The sequence below is a fragment of the Oncorhynchus tshawytscha genome, linkage group LG30 (genome assembly GCF_018296145.1).
Source record: "Oncorhynchus tshawytscha isolate Ot180627B linkage group LG30, Otsh_v2.0, whole genome shotgun sequence".
NCBI classification, from domain to species: domain Eukaryota; kingdom Metazoa; phylum Chordata; class Actinopteri; order Salmoniformes; family Salmonidae; genus Oncorhynchus; species Oncorhynchus tshawytscha.
This window is the reverse complement of record NC_056458.1, coordinates 44,997,998-45,017,969: the sequence shown is the minus strand read 5'-3', so window position 1 is coordinate 45,017,969 and position 19,972 is coordinate 44,997,998. Positions and strand designations below refer to the sequence as shown.

At 43.1% G+C, this 19,972-nt stretch overlaps 1 protein-coding gene across 2 annotated transcripts in view; it reads right to left on the bottom strand.

Annotated features, from left to right (window-relative positions):
* LOC112239026 (calcium/calmodulin-dependent protein kinase kinase 1) overlaps positions 1-19,972 on the bottom strand; it is a 100,203-nt gene that overhangs the window by 2,274 nt on the left and 77,957 nt on the right. For both annotated transcript variants that reach the window (XM_042309118.1, XM_042309119.1), the window contains exons 10-14: positions 14,813-14,866; positions 13,166-13,239; positions 9,793-9,880; positions 6,816-6,944; positions 6,544-6,647 (exon numbers count right to left, since the gene is read on the bottom strand). In XM_042309118.1, the coding sequence (XP_042165052.1) occupies positions 6,544-6,647; positions 6,816-6,944; positions 9,793-9,880; positions 13,166-13,239; positions 14,813-14,866 (449 nt within the window). The remainder of the gene's footprint in view (positions 1-6,543; positions 6,648-6,815; positions 6,945-9,792; positions 9,881-13,165; positions 13,240-14,812; positions 14,867-19,972) is intronic.

Here is a 19,972-nt window from a genome sequence, read left to right as displayed (position 1 = left end):
TAACTAACACATGTACAGTACATGAAGGCAGGGTCATGTGACTAGACATCAGTGTAGATAATAATAAGGTATTAGAGGTTGATATGTACATGAAGGCAGGGTAAAGTGACTAGACATCAGGATAGATAATAATAAGGGATTTGAGGTAGATATGTACATGAAGGCAGGGTAAAGTGACTAGACATCAGGATAGATAATAATAAGGGATTTGAGGTAGATATGTACATGAAGGCAGGGTAAAGTGACTAGACACCAGGATAGATAATAATAGCAGTAAAATAAAGACCATAGTGAGGCACAGAGCCAGCTGTCAGAGTCAGATACATGCTGATTTCTGAGAACAGTCCCATAACCTTGGTGCCGTACAACTTTATCAACGACCTGGCAAACTAGCTAGCTACCGTATGGCCATTCAAACAGGCTGCTAGCTGGAGCAGGTTTGCCACAGTAGTCAGACTGTCATAGCTACTGAGGGCGGAGTGATTTTCATAGCTAGTGTTAGGTGGATCAGACTTTTTAGAGATGAGTTCCACGTCCTACCAGACAGACCGGTTGAGGGACGAGAGTCGCATAGGAGTGACGCCATCTGACGTGAGACAATGCTTAAATGGCAAAATAATCTAATATCACGATTTACTTGATTTATATAGTTGCACATTTCAAATATGGACTGTCCAGAGATATTTTACCCATGATCTTGATAATTGTATTTTAAAGACAGTTGAATTTAAATAAACTGGAAAGGCATAAAATATTATGAGTAGGCTATATTGTTCTGAGAATATGAAATATAATTATTCATGTCACTGAGGAAGAGAGGGTAATGTATAACGTTTACATTATGTCACGATATGTTATTGTTAGCCATCAGGGATCCTATGGGAGGGATCCTCTGGGAGGAGAAGAGACACAAGTCTGGTACCAGTCACCATAACAGCCTTGAGTTGGGGAGGAGTGAGCGCTTTGGGGTAGAGGTCAGGTCAGATGAAGTGAGGAAGAACAGATATCACTCAGGTTCTGTCTGGCAACAGAGATGCACTGGCTGTTCAGATGTGTAGGAGGAGACTCGGCATAGTTAAATATCAGTGCTTGTGTGACTATGTTGTCCTCTGATGCAACTGTATTGACCCAATGGACGAATAAACTTGATTTAAGCTTCCATAGTGTTCGTCGAGTTGTTCCTCTGAAAATTAGAAACACCATCAACATGTATTTTCTGTTCATACGTCTCGGGCACATTTCCACAGTAGATCTGATGTGGTAAACGAGGAAAAACTTGATTGTTAATTGTCAAATAGATAAAACACCCCTTAGTCTGCTCATGAAGTAGAACTAAATCGCCCCTTAGTCTGCTCATGAAGTAGAACTAAATCGCCCCTTAGTCTGCTCGTGAAGTAGAACTAAATCGCCCCTTAGTCTGCTCATGAAGTAGAACTAAATCGCCCCTTAGTCTGCTCGTGAAGTAGAACTAAATCGCCCCTTAGTCTGCTCATGAAGTAGAACTAAATCGCCCCTTAGTCTGCTCATGAAGTAGAACTAAATCGCCCCTTAGTCTGCTCGTGAAGTAGAACTAAATCGCCCCTTAGTCTGCTCATGAAGTAGAACTAAATCACTGCTCCTAAATAGTCTGCTCATGAAGTAGAACTAAATCACCCCTTAGTCTGCTCATGAAGTAGAACTAAATCACTGCTCATGAAGTAGAACTAAATCGCCCCTCAGTCTGCTCATAAAGTAGAACTAAATCGCCCCTTAGTCTGCTCATGAAGTAGAACTAAATCGCCCCTTAGTCTGCTCATGAAGTAGAACTAAATCACCCCTCAGTCTGCTCATAAAGTAGAACTAAATCGCCCCCCCTTAGTCTGCTCATGAAGTAGAACTAAATCGCCCCTTAGTCTGCTCATGAAGTAGAACTAAATCGCCCCTTAGTCTGCTCATGAAGTAGAACTAAATCGCCCCTTAGTCTGCTCATGAAGTAGAACTAAATCACCCCGTAGTCTGCTCATGAAGTAGAACTAAATCACCCCTCAGTCTGCTCATAAAGTAGAACTAAATCGCCCCTTAGTCTGCTCATGAAGTAGAACTAAATCACCCCTCAGTCTGCTCATAAAGTAGAACTAAATCGCCCCTTAGTCTGCTCATGAAGTAGAACTAAATCACCCCTTAGTCTGCTCATGAAGTAGAACTAAATCGCCCCTTAGTCTGCTCATGAAGTAGAACTAAATCACCCCTTAGTCCCTTAGTCTGCCCATGAAGTAGAACTAAATCGCCCCTTAGTCTGCTCATGAAGTAGAACTAAATCGCCCCTTAGTCTGCTCATGAAGTAGAACTAAATCGCCCCTTAGTCTGCTCATGAAGTAGAACTAAATCACCCCTTAGTCTGCTCATGAAGTAGAACTAAATCGCCCCTTAGTCTGCTCATGAAGTAGAACTAAATCACCCCATAGTCTGCTCATGAAGTAGAACTAAATCACCCCTTAGTCTGCTCATGAAGTAGAACTAAATCACCCCTTAGTCTGCTCATGAAGTAGAACTAAATCACCCCTTAGTCTGCTCATGAAGTAGAACAAAATCACCGCTTAGTTTGTTCATATAGTAGGCATAAATCACCCCTTAGTCTGCTCATCAAGTAGAACTAAATCAACCTTAGTCTGCTCATAAAGTAGAACTAAATCGCCCTTACTCTGCTCATCAAGTAGGACTAAATCCACCCTTAGTCTGCTCATAAAGTATGACTAAATACACCCTTAGTCTGCTGATAAAGTATACCTAAATTGCCCCTAGTCTGCTCATAAAGTAGACCTAAATCACCCTTAGTCTGCTCATAAAGTAGGACTAAATCACCCTTAGTCTGCTCATAAAGTAGAACTAAATCACCCCTAGTCTGCTCATAAAGTAGAACTAAATCACCTTTAGTCTGCTCATAAAGTAGAACTAAATCATCCTTAGTCTGCTCATGAAGTAGGATTAAAGGTAATAAAGTCCAGGTGTGAATCATAATGATTAGCAGGTGAGCGTAATGATGAGTGTCAGGTGTGAATCATAATGATTAGAAGGTGTGCGTAATGATGAGTGCCAGGTGTGAATCATAATGATTAGCAGGTGAGCGTAATGATGAGTGCCAGGTGTGTGTAATGATGAGTGCCAGGTGTGCGTAATGATGAGTGCCAGGTGTGCGTAATGATGAGTACCAGGTGTGCATAATGATGAGTACCAGGTGTGCATAATGATGAGTGCCAGGTGTGCATAATGATGAGTGCCAGGTGTGCGTAATGATGAGTGCCAGGTGTGCGTAATGATGAGTGCCAGGTGTGCGTAATGATGAATCCCAGGACCGGTGGTAAGTATTTGGAGGGGAGGAGCAGGAGAAGACACAATGACAATACCAACCAGAGTACAAAGTAGTCTTGAAAAATGTTGGCTGCGATCAAGACTAAAAGATGAAAAAAATAAATAAAGTAGGACTAAATCATCCTTAGTCTGCTCATGAAGTAGGATTAAAGGGAATAAAGTCCAGGTGTGAATCATAATGATTAGCAGGTGAGCGTAATGATGAGTGTCAGGTGTGAATCATAATGATTAGCAGGTGTGCGTAATGATGAGTGCCAGGTGTGAATCATAATGATTAGAAGGTGTGCGTAATGATGAGTGCCAGGTGTGAATCATAATGATTAGCAGGTGAGCGTAATGATGAGTGCCAGGTGTGTGTAATGATGAGTGCCAGGTGTGCGTAATGATGAGTGCCAGGTGTGCATAATGATGAGTACCAGGTGTGCATAATGATGAGTACCAGGTGTGCGTAATGATGAGTGCCAGGTGTGCGTAATGATGAGTGCCAGGTGTGCGTAATGATGAGTGCCAGGTGTGCGTAATGATGAGTGCCAGGTGTGCGTAATGATGAGTGCCAGGTGTGCGTAGTGATGAATCCCAAGCCCGGTGGTAAGTATTTGGAGGGGAGGAGCAGGAGAAGACACAATGACAATACCAACCAGAGTACAAAGTAGTCTTGAAAAATGTTGGCTGCGATCAAGACTAAAAGATGACCTCCTCATCCGCTTTAGGGAGCGATAACTCGCTGGCCAATGATGGTTGCAATTGAGTTCAGATATGTGGGTGATTTCAGAGCGTATTGATGGTTTAACGAGAGATCACGTGCCGATAATCTGGTGTGACTATCAATGGTTGCAATTTGCCCAATGTATTCCAAAGGTTTACAATTCAAAATTCAAAAAGGCACTCACACATTTGAGCTGTCTTTGTTGTAGGTGCACGGTAACAAAAATAAATTACAAAAAACTCTGAGGAAGGCCTTGAGGCCCATACATGAAGCTTAATAAAGAGCAGCGATACTATCCAGAGTAGTGATACTATCAACAGCAGTGATACTATCAACAGCAGTGATACTATCAAGAGCAGTGATACTATCAAGAGCAGTGATACTATCAACAGCAGTGATACTATCAAGAGCAGTGATACTATCAACAGCAGTGATACTATCAAGAGCAGTGATACTATCAACAGCAGTGATACTATCAACAGCAGTGATACTATCAAGGGCAGTGATACTATCAAGAGCAGCGTGCAGGTTTCTTATTTATTCTCTAAGGTTCACTGTTCCAAAGGGATAGTAAATATATACAAAATAACAAAAAACATCACAGGTCCATACTTGCAAACTCTTGATTAAACTGGAGCTTGGAGCTAGCAGCTAGCAGTGTGAAGCCACAGGGTTAAACCTTCAGTATAGTGCACACAGGTCAGGGGCATCTGAGGTTAAACTGTGGTAGTTCCAAATCATTATGTCTGTCACTTATTCACTGACAGAGAGGGAATTAGATGGAAAACAGAGAAAAAGACAAGAGAGAATTAGATGGAAAACAGAGATAAAGACAAGAGAGAATTAGATGGAAAACAGAGAAAAAGACAAGAGAGAATTAGATGGAAAACAGAGAGAAAGACAAGAGAGAATTAGATGGAAAACAGAGATAAAGACAAGAGAGAATTAGATGGAAAACAGAGATAAAGACAAGAGAGAATTAGATGGAAAACAGAGAAAAGACAGAGAATTAAATGGAAAACAGAGATAAAGACAAGAGAGAATTAGATGGAAAACAGAGATAAAGACAAGAGAGAATTAGATGGAAAACAGAGATAAAGACAAGAGAGAATTAGATGGAAAACAGAGAAAAGACAAGAGAGAATTAGATGGAAAACAGAGATAAAGACAAGAGAGAATTAGATGGAAAACAGAGAAAAAGACAAGAGAGAATTAGATGGAAAACAGAGATAAAGACAAGAGAGAATTAGATGGAAAACAGAGAAAAAGACAAGAGAGAATTAGATGGAAAACAGAGAGAAAGACAAGAGAGAATTAGATGGAAAACAGAGATAAAGACAAGAGAGAATTAGATGGAAAACAGAGAGAAAGACAAGAGAGAATTAGATGGAAAACAGAGAGAAAGACACAGATAGAAACGTACTGTAAGATATTATCCCTGGATTGTGATACTATGGCAATACTATGGCAACGCAATTGGCAGCTCCAGGTGACTAGTTTTCCTGCTCTCAGAGGGGGACGGTGTGTGTGTGTTTGTGTGTGTCTGGGTTGGTTCATCTATCCTTGTGGGGACCTAAAATCCCCAAAAGGCCCCAAAAGGATAGTAAAACAAGGAAAATGATCCCACATGGGGACAAAGGCTGTTTTAATATTAGGGGTTAGGGTTAGGGTCAGGAGTTAGGTTTAGGGTTAGGAGTTAGGTTTAGGGTCAGGAGTTACGTTTAGGGTTAGGAGTTAGGTTTAGGGTTAGGAGATAGGTTTAGGGTTAGGAGTTAGGTTTAGGGTTAGGGTTAGGAGTTAGGGTCAGAAGTTAGGTTTAGGGTCAGGAGTTAGGTTTAGGAGTTAGGAGTTAGGTTTAGGAGTTAGGTTTAGGAGTTAGGTTTAGGAGTTAGGTTTAGGAGTTAGGGTCAGGAGCTAGGGTCAGGAGCTAGGGTCAGGAGCTAGGGTCAGGAGTTAGGAGTTAGGTTTAGGAGTTAGGAGTTAGGTTTAGGAGTTAGGTTAAGGAGTTAGGTTTAAGGTTAGGAGTTAGGTTTAGGGTTAGGAGTTAGGTGTAGGAGTTATGTTTAGGAGTTAGGAGTTAGGTTTAGGGGTTAGGAGTTAGGTTTAGGAGTTAGGAGTTAGGGTTAGGAGTTAGGTTTAGGGTTAGGAGTTAGGTTTAGGGTTAGGAGTTAGGTTTAGGAGTTAGGAGTTAGGACTTAGGAGTTAGGTTTAGGATTTAGGGAACATGGGGGGTTTGGGTTATATGGTTATATGGTGTGTGGAAGAAGTTGTTGGTGTGTGACTGATAGCGTGTCAGTCTGGTGTTAGAGCTGTAGTACTGCAGAACAGAACTCACATTAACAGGTTGTTGGTGTGTGACTGATAGCGTGTCAGTCTGGTGTTAGAGCTGTAGTACTGCAGAACAGAACTCACATTAACAGGTTGTTGGTGTGTGACTGATAGCGTGTCAGTCTGGTGTTAGAGCTGTAGTACTGCAGAACAGAACTCACATTAACAGGTTGCCAGGTGCAGACATGGACCTCTCCTCTCTACTTCTGGGACACTCAAAGGGGTTACCGAACGACCTCTTCCTCAGCATGGCCTTAACCAGGATCTGAAAACACACACACACACACGATCAGATGATGCACACTCACTCACCTAAAACACACACACACGATCAGATGATGCACACTCACTCACCTAAAACACACACATGCACTTGCATTTGTGCGGGCAGGAAGGTACACACACACACACACACACACTTCAGGCTCCTTACCACGGCAGAAAGGCTGGGGACAAACTTGACAGAGTTCTGCACCTCCTCCTCGGTGACCTCCACCACGGTACAGTGTTCCTCCTCTAGAGGTAAGGGGTCACAACCATCCTGGGTCACCCACGGGTCCAACTGAGACAGACACACACACACACACACACACACAACAAGAATGTCACAGTGGTATGTGCCTCGGCACTACTAGAAAGCGATATACAGATGCATCACCCAGAAATACACATCACCCATAAATACACATCACCCATTAATACACATCACCCAGAAACACACAGCACCCAGAAACACACAGCACCCAGAAACACACATCACCCAGAAACACACATCACCCATAAATATACATCACCCATAAACACACATCACCCATAAATATACATCACCCATAAATACACATCACCCATAAATACACATCACCCATAAACACACAGCACCCAGAAACACACAGCACCCAGAAACACACAGCACCCAGAAACACACATCACCCAGAAACACACATCACCCATAAATATACATCACCCATAAACACACATCACCCATAAATATACACCACCCAGAAACACACAGCACCCATAAATATACATCACCCATAAATACACAGCACCCAGAAACACACAGCACCCAGAAACACACATCACCCAGAAACACACACCGCCTGGAAACACACACCGCCTGGAAACACACACCGCCTGGAAACACACATCACCCATAAATACACATCACCCATAAATATACATCACCCATAAATACACATCACCCATAAATACACATCACCCATAAATACACATCACCCATAAATACACATCACCCATAAATACACATCACCCGGTGAAGAGAAAGGGGGAATAAGAATCTAAAGAATTTATTGGACAGACTGTAGAAATGCCTGCTGCTGTAAACAGTCTTCTAAAGCCAAGGCTGTCTAACGTCAGGACTGACAAGGAGAGCGAGAGAGAGAGAGAGAGAGAGAGAGAGAGAGAGAGAGAGAGACAGACAGACAGACAGAGAGAAACACAGAGTGAGAAAGAGAGACAGAGAAAGAGAGAGACAGAGAGTGAGAGAGTCAGGGGCTGACAAACTGGCTAGAGACAGACAGACAGACAGACAGACAGATAGACAGACAGACAGACAGAGGCTAGAGAACCTCCTCTGAGAGAGAGAGGCTTTCCTAATTAAAGAAGTTAGAACCTCCTCTGTGTGTGTCGGGGCTTTCCTAATTAAAGAAAGAACCTCCTCTGTGTGTGTCGGGGCTTTCCTAGAGAGAGTGTGAAATTAAAGAAACCTCCTCTGAAAAAGGTCTGGCTAGTTAGAACCTCCTCTGTGTGTGTCGAATTAAAGGTCTGGCTAGAGAACCTCCTCTGTGAGAGAGAGGGCTTTCCTAATTAAAGGTCTGGCTAGAAACCTCCTCTGTGTGTGTCGGGGCTTTCCTAATTAAAGGTCTGAGTTAGAACCTCCTCTGGGGTGTGTTTCCTAGATGGTGTGTCACTGTGTCAGGGGCTTTCCTAATTAAAGGTCTGGCTAGTTAGAACCTCCTCTGTGTGTGTCAGGGGCTTTCCTAATTAAAGGTCTGGCTAGTTAGAACCTCCTCTGTGTGTGTGTCGGGGCTTTCCTAATTAAAGGTCTGGCTAGTTAGAACCTCCTCTGTGTGTGTCGGGGCTTTCCTAATTAAAGGTCTGGCTAGTTAGAACCTCCTCTGTGTGTGTCAGGGACTTTCCTAATTAAAGGTCTGGCTAGTTAGAACCTCCTCTGTGTGTGTCGGGGGCTTTCCTAATTAAAGGTCTGGCTAGTTAGAACCTCCTCTGTGTGTGTCGGGGGCTTTCCTAATTAAAGGTCTGGCTAGTTAGAACCTCCTCTGTGTGTGTCAGGGGCTTAAACATTTAATGGAAGGCAGAACACATGTTTTAGCACAAGTCATTTGATGTGTGTTTGAATGAAAGCAGGGCAGGTTTTGAAAGAGAATGTAATAGCCATCAGTTTCAGAGAAGAATATGAATGGGGGAGGCGTTGCATGCATTTCAGTGCCATGTCTCTTCATGGACATTAATATAGCATCTAGTTTCTCCATGGCTCTCCATATCCCCACAGAGGGCTAACAGAGATGCCCATTTTACTGGGGTAGGTTGTGATTTTTCTGTGTATGAGAACATTTGGAGATGGGCTTCCTCCCTGCCTCTAATGTATACGTTAGGCTACTGGTGTCAGTTAGGCTACTGGTGTCAGTTTGGCTACTGATGTCAGTTAGGCTACTGGTGTCAGTTAGGCTACTGGTGTCAGTTAGGCTACTGGTATGTTTACTGATACATCGTTTATTTATACATCAATATACTATTTTCACATCAAAAATAAATAATTTAATCCTAATTGTGTCGCATCTTATTTGAGTCAGATGTGTGTGATGCTGAATCAGTGAGGCAGGTAGTGTCAGGGGACAGGGATGACACCACTGCGACTAATTAGCCTCCCCCACCACACACACACACACACACACACACACACACACACACACACACACACACACACACACACACACACACACACACACACACACACACACACACACACACACACACACACACACACACACAGTCTCTGGAGAGAGAGGAGACGCTGACTACAGATGAGATGAGAAGTTAGAACTCAGTCTCTTTTACAGAGAGGCCAACAGGGAGAGGATTCAGCTTTCACCTTCAGGGACTTCCTTTCCCTCCTCTGATCTTTGTGTGTGTGTGTGTGTGTGTGTGTGTGTGTGTGTGTGTGTGTGTGTGTGTGTGTGTGTGTGTGTGTGTGTGCATGTGTGTGTGTGTGATCTTTATCACGGAGGACAGCTGTTGATCTGGCCGGAGAGGACACGTTCAGCACCGCCTGTTAGTGAGTCCTATTGTGTAAAACAAAAACTCCTCATACAGACCTCCTACAGTACCATTGGTCTAACTCAGAGGGATGAGGGTGAAGCTCCTCCCCTCACCTTGATCTCAGGTATGGTGATCCTGGTGTCTGGGTTCTTGTCCAACATTCTCTGGATCAGAGTCTTCAGCTCTTCACTAATCTCTGGCCTACAGGAACAAACACACACACAACACACACAGAGGTCAGGTACACAGAGGTCAGGGCTGGTACAGTATTAATCAAGGTATAACATAATCTGCTTGGCACTCAGCATTGGAATTAGGGGTAAAGCCCTGGGACAGACTAGCGTCCTGTACAGGGGGAGTACTCGTACACCAGACTGCCTCATGCTACAGAAACAGGAGATGGCTCATGCCCTGTAGGCCGTTCTCGCTCAGACAAGGCTGACTTACCTCCAGCAGTACCAGTGTTAAATAATAACAGTGGTGGAAGTTAAGATAGCCCAGGCAGTGTTATTACGAGGCGTTTTCATTAAGATAGCCCAGGCAGTGTTATTACGAGGTGTTTTCATTAAGATAGCCCAGGCAGTGTTATTACGAGGTGTTTTCATTAAGATAGCCCAGGCAGTGTTATTACGAGGTGTTTTCATTAAGATAGCCCAGGCAGTGTTATTACGAGGTGTTTTCATTAAGATAGCCCAGGCAGTGTTATTACGAGGTGTTTTCATTAAGATAGCCCAGGCAGTGTTATTACGAGGTGTTTTCATTAAGATAGCCCAGGCAGTGTTATTACGAGGTGTTTTCATTAAGATAGCCCAGGCAGTGTTATTACGAGGTATTTTCATTAAGATAGCCCAGGCAGTGTTATTACGAGGTGTTTTCATTAAGATAGCCCAGGCAGTGTTATTACGAGGCGTTTTCATTAAGATAGCCCAGGCAGTGTTATTACGAGGTGTTTTCATTAAGATAGCCCAGGCAGTATTATTACAAGGTATTTTCATTAAGATAGCCCAGGCAGTGTTATTACGAGGCGTTTTCATTAACCTGTTTGGGATAGGGGGCAGCAATGTTAGTGATGGCTGTTTAACAGTCTGATGGCCTTGAGATCGAAGCTGTTTTTCAGTCTCTCGGTCCCAGCTTTGATGCACCTGTACCGACCTCGCCTTCTGGATGATAGCGGGGTGAACAGTCCACGATCATCTCCTTTGTTTTGTTGACGAAGTGTCATCTGCAAACTTGATGATTGAGTTGGAGGCGTGCATGGCCACGCAGTCATGGGTGAACACGGAGTACAGCAGAGGGCTGAGAACGCACCCTTGTGGGGCCCCAGTGTTGAGGATCAGCAGAGAGGAGATATTGTTAGTTACCCTCACCACCTAGGGGCGTTCTGTCAGAAAGTCCAGGACCCAGTTGCACAGGTTGGGGTCGAGACCCAGGGTCTCGAGCTTAATGATGAGTTTGGAGGGTACTACGGTGTTAAATGCTGAGCTGTAGTCAATGAACATCATTCTTACACAGGTATTCCTCTAGTCCAGATGGGTTAGGGCAGTGTGCAGTGTGATTGCGTCGTCTGTGGACCTATTGGGGCGGTAAGCAAATTGAAGTGGGTCTAGGGTGTCAGGTAGGGTGGAGGTGACATGATCCTTGACTAGTCTCTCAAAGCACTTCATGATGACAGAAGTGAGTGCTACGGGGCGATAGTCGTTTAGCTCAGTTACCTTAGCTTTCTTGGGAACAGGAACAATGGTGGCCCTCTTGAAGCATGTGGGAACAGCAGACTGGGATAGGGATTGATTGAATATGTCCATAAACACACCAGCCAGCTGGTCTGCACATGCTCTGAGGACGCGGCTAGGGATGCCGTCTGGGCCGGCAGCCTTGCGAGGGTTAACACGTTTAAATGTTTTCCTGACGTTGGCTGCGGTGAAGGAGAGCCCGCAGGTTTTGGTAGCGGGCCGTGTCGGTGGCACTGTATTGTCAAAACGAGCAAAGAAGTTGTTTAGTTTATCTGGGAGCAAGACATTAGGGTCAGCAATGGGCTGGTTTTCTTTTTGTAGTCCGTGTTTGACTGTAGACCCTGCCACATACCTCTCGTGTCTCAGCCGTTGAATTGCGACTCTACTTTGTCTCTATATTGACGCTTAGCTTGTATGATTGCCTTGCGGAGGGAATAGCTAAACTGTTTGTATTCGGTCATGTTTCCTGTTTCCGGTCGCCTTGCCCTGATTAAAAGAAGTGGTTCGCGCTTCCAGTTTTGCACAAATGCTGCCATCAATCCACGGTTTCTGGTTGGGGAAGGTTTTAATAGTCACCATGGGTACAACATCACCGATGCACTTGCTAATAACTTCACTCACCGATTCAGCATATACGTCAATGTTGTTGTCCGACGCTATCCAGAACATATCCCAGTCCACGTGATTGAAGCAATCTTGAAGCGTGGAATCAGATTGGTCGGACCAGCGTTGAACAGACCTGAGCACGGGCATTTCCTGTTTCAGTTTTTGTCTATAGTCTGGGAGCAACAAAATGAAGTCGTGGTCAGATTTGCCGAGGGAGGGCTTTGTATGCGTCGTGGAAGTTAGAATAACAATGATCCAGGGTTTTACCAGCCCGGGTCACGCATTCGATATGCTGATCAAATTTAGGCAGCCTTGTTTTCATTACCCTTGTTAAAATCCCCATCTACAATAAATGCAGCCTCAGGATATGTGGTTTCCAGTTTACATAGAGTCCAATGAAGTTATTTCAGGGCCGTCAAGGTGTCTGCTTGGGGGGGATATACTTGGCTGTGATTCTAATCAAAGAGAATTCTCTTGTTAGATGATGTGGTCGGCATTTTATTGTAAGGAATTCTAGGTCAGGTGAACAAAAGGACTTGAGTTCCTGTATGTTGTTATGATCACACCACGACACCATGATCACACCACGACTTCTGTCGGCGCAATGCGTGAAGAAACCAGGTGGCTGTAGCGACTCTGATAACGTATCCCGAGTGAGCCATGTTTTCATGAAACAGAGAATGTTATAATCTCTGATGTCTCTCTGGAAGGCAATCCTTGCACAAATTTCTTCTACCTTGTTGTCAAGAGACTGGACATTGGCGAGTAGTATACTCGGAAGCGGTGAGCGATGTGCCCATCTATGTGACCAGAAGACCGCTCCGTCTGCCCCTTCTGCGGCGCCGTTGTTTTGGGTCGCCTGCTGGGATCCGATCTATTGTCCTGGGTGGTGAACCAAACAAAGGATCCGCTTTCGGGAAAGTCATATTCCTGGTCGTAAAGATGGTAAATTGACGTTGCTCTTATATCCAATAGTTCCTCCCGGCTGTATGTAATAAGACGTAGGTTTCCTGGGGTAACAGTGTAAGACATAGTAAGTTGGCAGCATCGGTTTCAGCTCTGTGGTGGTGGTGGCTGGAACATCAAGTCTGTCTCACTTAATAAAAAAGAGGAGGAAGGTTGATGGGGGATGGGAGAGAGAGAGACTTACGACTCTGGGAACTCCACACATTTAGTCCTGATCTTATTGTGTAGAACCAGGATGTATTCATCAATGAACGGACACTGCGTGAAGAGGAGAGAAAAAAGGAGAAGAGAGGAGAGGAGAGAGGGTTCAAAAGTTAGCTACGAGTTATAATTACATCTAAGACAATTCTAAGAACATCTTGGAGCAAAACAAGTTGGCGGCTTAGGTAATAGCATGAATATGACGTGCACCAGACTCAGAAAAAGTCATCACTAAACAGACTCTGTCTCTTCCTTTACAATAGAACACGGTCCATGTTACAGTCTCTGTCTCTACAACAATAGAACACGGTCCATGTTACAGTCTCTGTCTCTACAACAATAGAACACGGTCCATGTTACAGTCTCTGTCTCTACAACAATAGAACACGGTCCATGTTACAGTCTCTGTCTCTACAACAATAGAACACGGTCCATGTTACAGTCTCTGTCTCTACAACAATAGAACACGGTCCATGTTACAGTCTCTGTCTCTACAACAATAGAACACGATCCATGTTACAGTCTCTGTCTCTACAACTGAAGAACACGGTCCATGTTACAGTCTCTGTCTCTACAACAATAGAACACGATCCATGTTACAGTCTCTGTCTCTACAACAATAGAACACGATCCATGTTACAGTCTCTGTCTCTACAACTGAAGAACACGGTCCATGTTACAGTCTCTGTCTCTACAACTGTAGAACACGGTCCATGTTACAGTCTCTGTCTCTACAACAATAGAACACGGTCCATGTTACAGTCTCTGTCTCGACAACAATAGAACACGGTCCATGTTACAGTCTCTGTCTCTACAACAATAGAGCACGGTCCATGTTACAGTCTCTGTCTCTACAACAATAGAACACGGTCCATGTTACAGTCTCTGTCTCTACAACAATAGAACACGGTCCATGTTACAGTCTCTGTCTCTACAACAATAGAACACGATCCATGTTACAGTCTCTGTCTCTACAACTGTAGAACACGGTCCATGTTACAGTCTCTGTCTCTACAACAATAGAACACGATCCATGTTACAGTCTCTGTCTCTACAACAATAGAACACGATCCATGTTACAGTCTCTGTCTCTACAACTGAAGAACACGGTCCATGTTACAGTCTCTGTCTCTACAACTGTAGAACACGGTCCATGTTACAGTCTCTGTCTCTACAACAATAGAACACGGTCCATGTTACAGTCTCTGTCTCGACAACAATAGAACACGGTCCATGTTACAGTCTCTGTCTCTACAACAATAGAACACGGTCCATGTTACAGTCTCTGTCTCGACAACTGTAGAACACGGTCCATGTTGCAGTCTCTGTCTCTACAACTGTAGAACACGGTCCATGTTACAGTCTCTGTCTCTACAACAGTAGAACACGGTCCATGTGCTGGTCTTTTGAACAGACAAATCTACCCTGTTCCCCACTATTGTGCTGACCCAAACCAAACGGTGTTGGTTCAGATAGTTTCTTTTCATGTTGTCCGGCATTTCATCACCATTTCATCACCAATAGAGGTACACGAGAGAAACACTTCTTCCAGAGAATGTCACGAAACAAACAAGTTGTGGGCAGGCTGGGAGGAAGTAACAAGAGGAGTAAAAATGGACTGTTGGCTTACCTTCCCAAACACAAAGCAGTAGAGAGTTACTCCCATGGCCCATACGTCCAACGCCTGAAAAACAGTAGCAGTAGAAGGGTTGGAGGAGATGTATCACTATAAACAGTAGCAGTAGAAGGGTTGGAGGAGATGTATCACTATAAACAGTAGCAGTAGAAGGGTTAGAGGAGATGTAACACTATAAACAGTAGAAGGGTTGGAGATGTAACACGATAAACAGTAGCAGTAGAAGGGTTGGAGGAGATGTAACACTATAAGCAGTAGAAGGGTTGGAGAAGATGTATCACTATAAACAGTAGCAGTAGAAGGGTTGGAGGAGATAAATCACTATAAACAGTAGAAGGGTTGGAGGGGATGTAACACTATAAACAGTAGAAGGGTTGGAGGAGATGTAACACTATAAACAGTAGCAGTAGAAGGGTTGGAGGAGATGTAACACTATAAACAGTAGAAGGGTTGGAGGAGATGTAACTCTATAAACAGTAGAAGGGTTGGAGGAGATGTATCATGAAACAGTAGAAGGGTTGGAGGAGATGTAACACTATAAACAGTGGCAGTAGAAGGGTTGGAGGAGATGTAACACTATAAACAGTAGAAGGGCTGGAGATGTAACACTATAAACAGTAGAAGGGTTGGAGGAGATGTATCACTATAAACAGTAGAAGGGTTGGAGGAGATGTATCACTATAAACAGTAGAAGGGTTGGAGGAGATGTAACACTATAAACAGTAGAAGGGTTGGAGGAGATGTAACACTATAAACAGTAGCAGTAGAAGGGTTGGAGGATATGTATCACTATAAACAGTAGAAGGGTTGGAGGAGATGTAACACTATAAACAGTAGCAGTAGAAGGGTTGGAGGAGATGTAACACAATAAACAGTAGAAGGGTTGGAGGAGATGTAACTCTATAAACAGTAGAAGGGTTGGAGGAGATGTATCATGAAACAGTAGAAGGGTTGGAGGAGATGTATCACTATAAACAGTAGAAGGGTTGGAGGAGATGTAACACTATAAACAGTAGAAGGGTTGGAGGAGATGTAACACTATAAACAGTAGAAGGGTTGGAGGAGATGTATCACTATAAACAGTAGAAGGGTTGGAGGAGATGTATCACTATAAACAGTAGAAGGGTTGGAGGAGATGTAACACTAAAAACAGTAGCAGTAGAAGGGTTGGAGGAGATGTAACACTATAAACAGTAGCAGTAGAAGGGTTGGAGGAGATGTATCACTATAAACAGTAGAAGGGTTGGAGGAGATGTAACACTATAAACAGAAGCAGTAGAAGGGTTGGAGGAGATGTAACAGTATAAACAGTAGCAGTAGAAGAGTTGGAGGAGATGTATCACTATAAACAGTAGAAGGGTTGGAGGAGATGTAACACTATAAACAGTAGCAGTAGAAGGGTTGGAGGAGATGTATCACTATAAACAGTAGAAGGGTTGGAGGAGATGTATCACTATAAACAGTAGCAGTAGAAGAGTTGGAGGAGATGTATCACTATAAACAGTAGAAGAGTTGGAGGAGATGTAACACTATAAACAGTAGAAGGGTTGGAGGAGATGTAACACTATAAACAGTAGAAGGGTTGGAGGAGATGTATCACTATAAACAGTAGAAGGGTTGGAGGAGATGTAACACTATAAACAGTAGAAGGGTTGGAGGAGATGTATCACTATAAACAGTAGAAGGGTTGGAGGAGATGTAAGACTATAAACAGTAGCAGTAGAAGGGTTGGAGGAGATGTATCACTATAAACAGTAGAAGGGTTGGAGGAGATGTATCACTATAAACAGTAGAAGGGTTGGAGGAGATGTAACACTATAAACAGTAGAAGGGTTGGAGGAGATGTAACACTATAAACAGTAGAAGGGTTGGAGGAGATGTAACACTATAAACAGTAGAAGGGTTGGAGGAGATTGGAGTAGAAGGGTGTAGGAGATGTAACACTATAAACAGTAGAAGGGTTGGAGAGATGTAACACTATAAACAGTAGCAGTAGAAGGGTTGGAGGAGATGTATCACTATAAACAGTAGAAGGGTTGGAAATGTAACACAGTAGAAGGAAGGGTTGGAGGAGATGTATCACTATAAACAGTAGAAGGGTTGGAGGAGATGTATCACTATAAACAGTAGAAGGGTTGGAGGAGATGTAACACTATAAACAGTAGCAGTAGAAGGGTTGGAGGAGATGTATCACTATAAACAGTAGAAGAGTTGGAGGAGATGTGTCACTATAAACAGTAGAAGGGTTGGAGGAGATGTAACACTATAAACAGTAGAAGGGTTGGAGGAGATGTAACACTATAAACAGTAGAAGGGTTGGAGGAGATGTAACACTATAAACAGTAGAAGGGTTGGAGGAGATGTAACACTATGAACAGTAGCAGTAGAAGGGTTGGAGGAAATGTATCACTATAAACAGTAGAAGGGTTGGAGGAGATGTAACACTATAAACAGTAGAAGGGTTGGAGGAGATGTAACACTATAAACAGTAGCAGTAGAAGGGTTGGAAGAGATGTATCACTATAAACAGTAGAAGGGTTGGAGGAGTGGTATCACTATAAACAGTAGAAGGGTTGGAGGAGATGTAACACTATAAACAGTAGCAGTAGAAGGGTTGGAGGAGATGTATCACTATAAACAGTAGAAGGGTTGGAGGAGATGTAACACTATAAACAGTAGCAGTAGAACGGTTGGAGGAGATGTATCACTATAAACAGTAGAAGGGTTGGAGGAGATGTAACACTATAAACAGTAGAAGGGTTGGAGGAGATGTATCACTATAAACAGTAGAAGGGTTGGAGGAGATGTAACACTATAAACAGTAGAAGGGTTGGAGGAGATGTAACACTATAAACAGTAGAAGGGTTGGAGATGTAACACTATAAACAGTAGTTGGAGGAGATGTAACACTATAAACAGTAGAAGGGTTGGAGGAGATGTAAACACACTATAAACAGTAGAAGGGTTGGAGGAGATGTATCACTATAAACAGTAGCAGTAGAAGGGTTGGAGGAGATGTAACACTATAAACAGTAGAAGAAGGGTTGGAGGAGATGTATCACTATAAACAGTAGAAGGGTTGGAGGAGATGTAACACTATAAACAGTAGAAGGGTTGGAGGAGATGTATCACTATAAACAGTAGAAGGGTTGGAGGAGATGTAACACTATAAACAGTAGCAGTAGAAGGGTTGGAGGAGATGTATCACTATAAACAGTAGAAGGGTTGGAGGAGATGTAACACTATAAACAGTAGAAGGGTTGGAGGAGATGTATCACTATAAACAGTAGCAGTAGAAGGGTTGGAGGAGATGTATCACTATAAACAGTAGAAGGGTTGGAGGAGATGTATCACTATAAACAGTAGCAGTAGAAGGGTTAGAGGAGATGTAACACTATAAACAGTAGAAGGGTTGGAGGAGATGTATCACTATAAACAGTAGAAGGGTTGGAGGAGATGTATCACTATAAACAGTAGCAGTAGAAGGGTTGGAGGAGATGTAACACTATAAACAGTAGAAGGGTTGGAGGAGATGTAACACTATAAACAGTAGAAGGGTTGGAGGAGATGTAAACACTATAAACAGTAGAAGGGTTGGAGGAGATGTATCACTATAAACAGTAGAAGGGTTGGAGGAGATGTATCACTATAAACAGTAGAAGGGTTGGAGGAGATGTATCACTATAAACAGTAGCAGTAGAAGGGTTGGAGGAGATGTATCACTATAAACAGTAGCAGTAGAAGGGTTGGAGGAGATGTATCACTATAAACAGTAGAAGGGTTGGAGGAGATGTAACACTATAAACAGTAGAAGGGTTGGAGGAGATGTAACACTATAAACAGTAGAAGGGTTGGAGGAGATGTAACACTATAAACAGTAGCAGTAGAAGGGTTGGAGGAGATGTAACACTATAAACAGTAGAAGGGTTGGAGGAGATGTAACTCTATGAACAGTAGACGGGTTGGAGGAGATGTATCACTATAAACAGTAGAAGGGTTGGAGGAGATGTATCACTATAAACAGTAGAAGGGTTGGAGGAGATGTAACACTATAAACAGTAGGGTTGGAGGAGATGTATCACTATAAACAGTAGAAGGGTTGGAGGAGATGTAACACTATAAACAGTAGCAGTAGAAGGGTTGGAGATGTATCACCATAAACAGTAGCAGTAGAAGGGTTGGAGGAGATGTAACACTATAAACAGTAGAAGGGTTGGAGATGTAACACTATAAACAGTAGCAGTAGAAGGGTTGGAGGAGATGTATCACTATAAACAGTAGAAGGGTTGGAGGAGATGTAACACTATAGACAGTAGAAGGGTTGGAGGAGATGTATCACTATAAACAGTAGCAGTAGAAGGGTTGGAGGAGATGTATCACTATAAACAGTAGAAGGGTTGGAGGAGATGTATCACTATAAACAGTAGAAGAAGGGTTGGAGGAGATGTAACACTATAAACAGTAGAAGGGTTGGAGGAGATGTATCACTATAAACAGTAGAAGGGTTGGAGGAGATGTATCACTATAAACAGTAGCAGTAGAAGGGTTGGAGGAGATGTATCACTATAAACAGTAGAAGGGTTGGAGGAGATGTATCACTATAAACAGTAGCAGTAGAAGGGTTGGAGGAGATGTAACACTATAAACAGTAGAAGGGTTGGAGGAGATGTATCACTATAAACAGTAGAAGGGTTGGAGGAGATGTATCACTATAAACAGTAGAAGGGATGGAGGAGATGTATCACTATAAACAGTAGAAGGGTTGGAGGAGATGTAACACTATAAACAGTAGCAGTAGAAGGGTTGGAGGAGATGTATCACTATAAACAGTAGCAGTAGAAGGGTTGGAGGAGATGTATCACTATAAACAGTAGAAGGGTTGGAGGAGATGTAACACTATAAACAGTAGAAGGGTTGGAGGAGATGTAACTCTATAAACAGTAGAAGGGTTGGAGGAGATGTATCACTATAAACAGTAGAAGGGTTGGAGGAGATGTATCAGTAGAAGGGTTGGAGGAGATGTATCACTATAAACAGTAGAAGGGTTGGAGGAGATGTATCACTATAAACAGTAGAAGGGTTGGAGGAGATGTAACACTATAAACAGTAGAAGGGTTGGAGGAGATGTAACACTATAAACAGTAGAAGGGTTGG